The sequence below is a fragment of the Ascaphus truei genome, unplaced genomic scaffold (assembly GCF_040206685.1).
Source record: "Ascaphus truei isolate aAscTru1 unplaced genomic scaffold, aAscTru1.hap1 HAP1_SCAFFOLD_3106, whole genome shotgun sequence".
Classification (NCBI taxonomy): Eukaryota; Metazoa; Chordata; class Amphibia; order Anura; family Ascaphidae; genus Ascaphus; species Ascaphus truei.
The window spans coordinates 17,930-25,375 of record NW_027456078.1 but is presented as its reverse complement, the minus strand read 5'-3'; the positions used below and the strand labels follow the sequence as shown (position 1 = coordinate 25,375).

The following is a 7,446-nucleotide window of genomic DNA, read 5'->3' as shown; positions in this document are numbered from 1 at the left end:
ACAAAACAATACCAGCAAAAGAATAAAACATTAATTATTCTTGTTATATGGCCAGGACTTTAATGTAATCTAAATCATTTTTTAATAATTTTGTTTATAAAGGAAACATATGCAAAAGGTTACAGCTACAATTGGGTAACATGAATCTATATTTTTTGCGTTGGTGGATTCTAACGCTAAAAGCGCATTAGTTTTACTGATTACATGTACGATGTTTCGGTGATTTGAGATTATTATAAATTGTATTGAAACATATATCCCTGATATCCCTGCTTCAGCACAGGTGGCTCAGTGGAAGACTGAGCTATGTGTGATCAGTTTGATAAGTATACCCCACATCTACATTTTGCTAATTCTCCAGCACTATAATCTCTTTATATTATATGGGAAACTGCATGATTCATTATAATTAGTAGGAGTGTTGACCTGGCGCAATTAGGGTTGATAGGTGTCCAGTATTGAACTGGACTGTCCTGTATTTGGACATGGTAATACATGGTAATACTATCAATTAGGGTTGATAGGTGTCCAGTATTGAACTGGACTGTCCTGTATTTGGACACGGTATATATCCGGTATTACCTCTCTGGACAGTGACCTGACCGGCTAGGGGGGGGTCTGTGGGATTTCCCCGAGTAGGGCTGTGGCTAGGGGGCTGAGCAGCTTCCTCCATCCTGATTTGCTCATGCTGGGTAATGCAGCCAATCAGATGGTGTCAGGAGCCATGGGGGTGGGGCCAAGGAGAGGTGGAAACAGCATGGATCAAAGGTGTGTGTGTGTCTGTCGAGCGCGTCGCACCTTTCACCATTGTGTCCAGTATTTTTGGAGAAGCCGCCTGGCATCCCTAGGAGCAATGTATAAGAATGGATCACGTTACATTGTGCAGATATAGGTAAAGCTAATTTCTTGTTTGGTGTCTTTCCAGTGGAGGGTGAGGGTTTGCCTCCCGTTATCAGGAGCTTGCCTCTGAAATCAAGGCGCAGATACCTGATGCGGACATCTCTGGTGTTGTTGGCAGAACGGGTAAGGAAGTGTCTGGCTGTGCTCTTTGATCTCTCACACACGCCATGTCCCCGTTATGTAAAACACTCTAGTCCCGGGGTGGTCAACTCCAGTCCTCAAGGGCCACCAACAGGCCAGGTATTAGGGATATCCCTGCTTCAGCACAGGAGGCTGAGTCATTCTGAGCCACCTGTGCTGAAGCAGAGCTACCCTGAAACCCTGACCTGTTGGTGGCCCTTGAGACCTGGAGTTGGCTACCCCTGCTCTAATGCTTCATAGACATTTGCCATGATAACAAGATGTCACGGTCAAATTATATATATATATCTATATATATCTATATATCTTGACAAATTACCAAAAAAGCTACTCGGCCCTGGCTCCACCCACCGGTCCCACCCCCAATTAAAAAATGCAATAATGTAAAATAATTGGCATGTCTCTGGTAGGTCTGCAACCCTGTCTTCCTCCATGTATGCAAAGCATACAGTGCTACACAACTACATTCATTAAACAGGCGTTACTCCAGATTGTTTTTATTTACGTATCTTGCCTTTTAAATCATAGGCGAGAAAAACTTCACCAGCACATGCCTCCATTACACAAGAGGTATCAGCATCAATGCCCCTATGTTGAGTCAATGCTGATCTCACAGATAATAGCTGTATCTCTCCCCACCTGTCTCTACCTCCCCCCTCCTATCTCTCCACCCCTTCCTCTCCCCCATCCCTCCTTTCCCACCCTCTCCCTCTTTCACCCTGCCTCTTTCCCCCCCCCCTGCCTCTTTCCCCCCCCCCCCCCCGCCTCTTCCCCGCCTCTTCCCCCGCCTCTTCCCCCGCCCCCGCCTCTTCCCCCCCCCCGCCTCTTCCCCCCCCCCTGCCTCTTCCCCCCCCCTGCCTCTTCCCCCCCCCCTGCCTCTTCCCCCCCCCTGCCTCTTCCCCCCCCCCCTGCCTCTTCCCCCCCCCTGCCTCTTCCCCCCCCCTGCCTCTTCCCCCCCCCTGCCTCTTCCCCCCCCCCTGCCTCTTCCCCCCCTGCCTTCCCCCCCCCCCGCCTCTTCCCCCCCCCTGCCTCTTCCCCCCCCTGCCTCTTCCCCCCCCCTGCCTCTTCCCCCCCCCCTGCCTCTTTCCCCCCCCTGCCTCTTTTCCCCCCCCCCCCCGCCTCTTTCCTCCCCCCCCCCGCTTCTTTCCCCCCCCCCCCGCCTCTTTCCCCCCCCCCCCGCCTCTTTCCCCCCCCCCCTCTTTCCCCCCCCCTCTTTCCCCCCCCCCCCCCCTCCTGCCTCTTTCCCCCCCCCCCCCATGGAACCTAACTTAGCAGCACCCCTTTTGGAGTGTTCGAGAGGATCCAAACACAGACAGTCGCCTTATTTTGATACATAAAGTAATCCTTCCACGTTTGGCTGTGCTAGGTCTTATAGTTTGGGCACACAGACAAACATTCTGAACTACAGAGATAATGAGAGGCAAAAGAAGCGCGTTACTATTATCAATAACACCCAGTATAGTTTACGGGAGAAAACCTTACTGATGCGGGGAAAGATTAACGTGACGTTATATTAAGTCACTTAACACAGCTTTGTTGATCTGGGCTCAGGTGTATCCAGGATGTTAGTGTACTGTACATGCATGAGTCTGCATTAATCATATAAGCACAGGGACACAGTGGTTAAATGATGGTATATCTATTGCTTCAACAACATTCTGCTCTTCACTCACGCTGATTATAACTCTTTTGTTTCTGCAGGAAGTTTTGAAGTTAAGGTGAATGACGAGCTGATCTTTTCAAAACTGGAATGTGGTGGTTTCCCTTATGGAAAAGATGTAAGTGTATATATTGTATTTTCCATATAATTCCGTCAATTTAAAAGCTAACAAAACCTCTCATGCATTTTAGGGCAGCAGGATCAATACTGTACATTGAAGAAAAGGGATCACTTGTACATTAGGTCAGGGGTGGTCAACTCCAGTCCTCAAGGGCCACCAACAGGTCAGGTTTTCAGGTTATCCCTGCTTCAGCACACGTGGCTCAATATATATCCTGAAAACCTGACCTGTTGGTGGCCCTTGAGGACTGGAGTTGGCCACCGCTGCATTAGGTATCACTTTAGGGCCAGCTTGATGGGGATCCCAGCAGTGTGAGTACACCTGGCCCCGCACTCTTCCCCTGCCCCCGCACTCTTCCCCCTGCCCCAACTTCCGTAATCATAGAATGGTGGTTAAATGAACCTCGACAACATTTAAACCGTGATGACCAAAGTTGGACCGAGGGAGTATGCGCGGGGCCTCTGTAAGAGCCGGCATCTCCAGGTACCACGCGTTGCCTTGACGACACATCACATGGCGCCAACACGAGGGCAGACAAGTGGCCTTGCGCGTCACGTGATTTGAGGCATGGCTCTGGATTGGGGTAAGAGGCCGCGCAGTGTGCCCCGGACCCCCTCCTTATTCCCAGCCGGTCCTGTTTAATGGGGTCTTAAATAAGCAATCTACCTTAACCAACCTCATTGTTTTTGTTAAAGGTTTGGAAACGGTTTGGGGGGGGTCCCCTGATCTGAAAGTAGTGGTGTTTCACTAAGGGGGAGCGCCAGTTCCCACCGTTAAGAAAAAAAAAACAAGCTGTAAAACAGTTTAAGGAAAAGTGAGAAATAGTTTCTAAAAAAAACAAAACCTGTCTTTTTTTTTTTTTTTTACATTTTTTATTATAATTAAGATTGTGGAAATGGTGAAGAAAATGAAGGAAGGAAAACCTGCGGAGAAAATTACCAGGAACAAAAAGAATTGCAGTATCCAGTGAAGATGTCACCAAGGGTAGAAAGGCTTCAAATGCAGACTGGTTACAACTGGGAGCAGGTTCTGTTAATGAATGGTTTCATTGAAACGCAGATGAAATCATGAGCAGAACTAGAATCTGTTCTTTTGGACTGTAAGGCAGCTGTATCTTGTTAAACCTCAAATAAATGTTATAGGCACTTTGTGTGTGTATTTTATATTTCAGTGTGGCTTCATGGGTGTTCCCTATGGCTGATATGTTCCCAATCTTGAGCAGGGCATCGCAATCCATAGTAGCCCCAGGAACTCTCCAGCGTGCGATAAAGACATCAGTGTAACCCCATGTCAATACACAATTAAAAGCTGTACTTGAATGGGTTGCCGATTGTGTTCAGGTTAATAGTTTAGGGCAATGTCTCTTAAAAGTAGGAAGCTAAAAAGTAACACACAGCGAGCTAATTGGCATGTGCCACACGTGGTGTCCATTTTGCCCCTTTTCCAATGTCCTGCCTCGGTCGTCTCAGACTGTAGTTCCATTAATTGAAATTAAGCTGAACTCTTCAACAGCACTGGGAAGATGGCTTCACCGTTTCATAACATTGACTACAAGGGCCAGTTTCACCTTGTGTCAGTGTATCATGCTATTACTTCTCCCCCACTCCCCTCGGGTATGTAATACTGCGTTGTGGGGGGAGATGCTAAAGAGACGTTAGTTACCCAGTACATGCATTCTATTAATTATAATGGGATACATCAAATCCTGCTCATAGGAATCAAAAAAAAAAACCATCTTCGGCACGTCCGACTTGCACTGTCTGCTCAAAAAAAACACAACTCATTTTCTTAAATTGGGATGAAATACTGTCCAGTATTGGACCGGACTGTCCTGTATTTGAACACTATGTCCAGTAAAAAAATGAGAGGCAATAGTGGACATGTATGTGTATACCGGTATTACCTCTCTGGACATAGTGACCTGAGCGGCTTGGGGGGCCGCCGGGCAGCTTCCTCCAACATGATTGGTTGCATTACCCAACAGCCAATCGGGGTTAGGTGGCAAGAGCTTGGGGGTGGGGCTAGAGAGGAGGAAACAGCATGGAGTGGTCAGAGGTGTGTGTGCTTGTCTCGAGTGTGTCGCACCTTTCACCATTGTGTCCAGTATTTTTGGAGACGCCACCTGGCAACCCTAGGTACAGACGAGTAAACATGATGCATATACAAAGAGGGGTGTTTTCTACATGAGACTGGAGACCCAAGTTCTGCAAAGGGGCCAGATTAAAAAAAAAAAACAAGGGCCAGAGGCTTATTAGGGCAATGTCCTTTTAGATGCATTTAAATAAAGACACATATGCTTGCAAAATGTTGACATATAATATTTGTAACATATATATATATATATATATATATATATATATATTAGTATAGATGTATATGATTATATATATATATATATTTACGTTACCTTAACCTGCAAGTGAGTTTTGGGGGGAAAAACTGAACTTGGCTGCCTGAGCAACTAGAATGAAATTAGGAGCAGAGTCCCTAGGGCCTTCATGGGCCACGTTTGATCCGGGAGACACCAGTTGAAGAACCCTGCTCTGCAATTTAGTGTCTGCCAAGAAATTAATAGTGGTTAAAGAAGCGATCCGAGGCAGGAAATATTTTTATGATTTTTTTTTTTTACATAGCGTTGAAGCGGCGGGTCTGCGGAGCTGAACCCCGTTAATTTCAGCTCCGGGGACACCCTGTTTCCGGAGATACTTACCTACGAATTAGGTGCCGGTAGCCGTTCTCCTCGGCTACCAGGTTTCACAATATATCCTTTGTTTGGATATTTCACAGCCTGCGGGCGAATAGGAAGCTGCGACATCATTGTTGTGGTAGAAGCTTCAAATTTAACGGCACTGCCTGCTGAGCCGGAGCAGCCACCGGCACCTACTTTGGAAGTAAGTACTGTATCTGGACGTAGGGCCCCCCGGAGCTGACATTAACAGGGTATAGCTCCGGAGATCCCCCTGCTTCAATTCTATATTTAAAAATAAAACTTGAAGAAAACAATGTAGCCGGCTTGGTTTGCTTCTTTAGAGCTTGCCACCCACAATCACCCATGTGATCTGCTAATGGCAAGGTTAGGGGGGGGGGAAAGAAGATATAAAAATTTGCAAGTCATCTTCCATGATAACTAAAGTGAGATGCAGGAGGAATTCACCCCCCGAGGACACAAATTAGAAGCTAGGCCTGATGTGTGGTAACCTTGGTATGATGGGTGCAAGTTTATCATATGTAACCAAAACCCTTATTTAAATAAAATATGACAGCGTTTAAGATGTGCAGACTTTTATGCAGCATAATATAAGCAATAAGAAAGGGTTAATAAAAATGAAATGGCGAATTTTAGTTAATTTGGACATGCTATGACCTTGTGGTTTTTTTGTTGTTGTTGCTTCGGCGTAAGATTGAATTTGCTGGGTATCTTAAATCTGTCACAATCCGTAACGAAACTGAATGTGCAGTTCAGAAGATTATACATGTAACACCTTTATCAGAATAATAACTTTTTCAAGCCTTTAGAAATGCTGAAATAAAAAATAAAAAACTTTGAACACTAACCCTAACTCTTCTCTGATTGGTTAGTACCCAAATGAGTCACATACCTAAATTTTCATATTCCCCTACACTGGCGACACACTTTATTCGAGCACGGCTAGTCCCGCGAATTCGGGTATACTCGGGTGTATTCAGGTTTCTGATATTTTTCAGCCAGAGTGCATTGCGTTATTTTCCGGCAGGAATTTAAGCTTTTTATTCCGGCTGGTTACAATACTGCAATGCCGTCAAAATACACATGGTGGCGCTTGCGAGCTATTCTCTGTGAAGCCGTCCCCTATAATGAATTGTAATGCAGTATATATATATATATATATATATATATATATATATATATATATATATATATACTGTATAACAACAACCCCTGTAAGCCCTAACATACAGTACTGTACTGTACTGTATATGCACATACATAAATGATACTACAGTACTGTATGGGCGGCGGGGGCGAGATGTGTTTGCAGCAGAGAGAGATCCGCTGCTCTCTCTCTGCGCAAACATCCACACATTAAAAATTATTTGAAATACATTTTTATTGATAGTGTAGATGTGCAGGGGGTCTCCGGAGCTGAACCGCGGTGGTTTTAGGTCTGGGGACCCCGTGCCCCCCGAGATACAGGCCCCTTTAGGGGGTGCCGGTATCCAGCTCTGCGTTAAAAGCCCCGATCACGTGACCGCGGCCTGTAAACCAAGCAGAGCAGAGGGATACCGGCACCCCCTAAAGGGGCCTGTATCTCGGGGGGCACGGGGTCCCCAGACCTGAAACCTGTGCGCTTCTGCTCTGGAGACCCCCTGCACATGTACACTATCAATAAAACACATACAATATACAGTATAAATAAACACTCGTTCTTTACCTTAGCGTCTATGCGCTATGGTAAAGAAGCATCATTTCTGTATTTTAATAATATTGTACAGTGAGCAGGGGGTTCCCTGAGCCAGAAATTAATGCTCAGGGAACCCCCCTGCTCCTGATCAATATTATTAAAAATACGGAAAATGCTGCGTCATTACCATAGCGGATAGCCGCTAAGGCAATGAAGGGGTTAACCCACCGTGCCCGCTTTAT

The 7,446-nt window shown here is 46.0% G+C and overlaps 1 protein-coding gene across 1 annotated transcript; it reads left to right on the top strand.

Annotated features, from left to right (window-relative positions):
- Nucleotides 1–936: 936 nt before the first annotated feature.
- LOC142483235 (migration and invasion enhancer 1-like) lies at nucleotides 937–3,972 on the top strand (the record flags this gene model as incomplete). The annotated part of the gene is made up of 3 exons (XM_075583297.1): nucleotides 937–1,023; nucleotides 2,743–2,819; nucleotides 3,709–3,972. Coding segments are annotated over 3 exons (248 nt in total), but the record flags the coding sequence as incomplete, so codon positions are not given.
- Nucleotides 3,973–7,446: the final 3,474 nt, after the last annotated feature.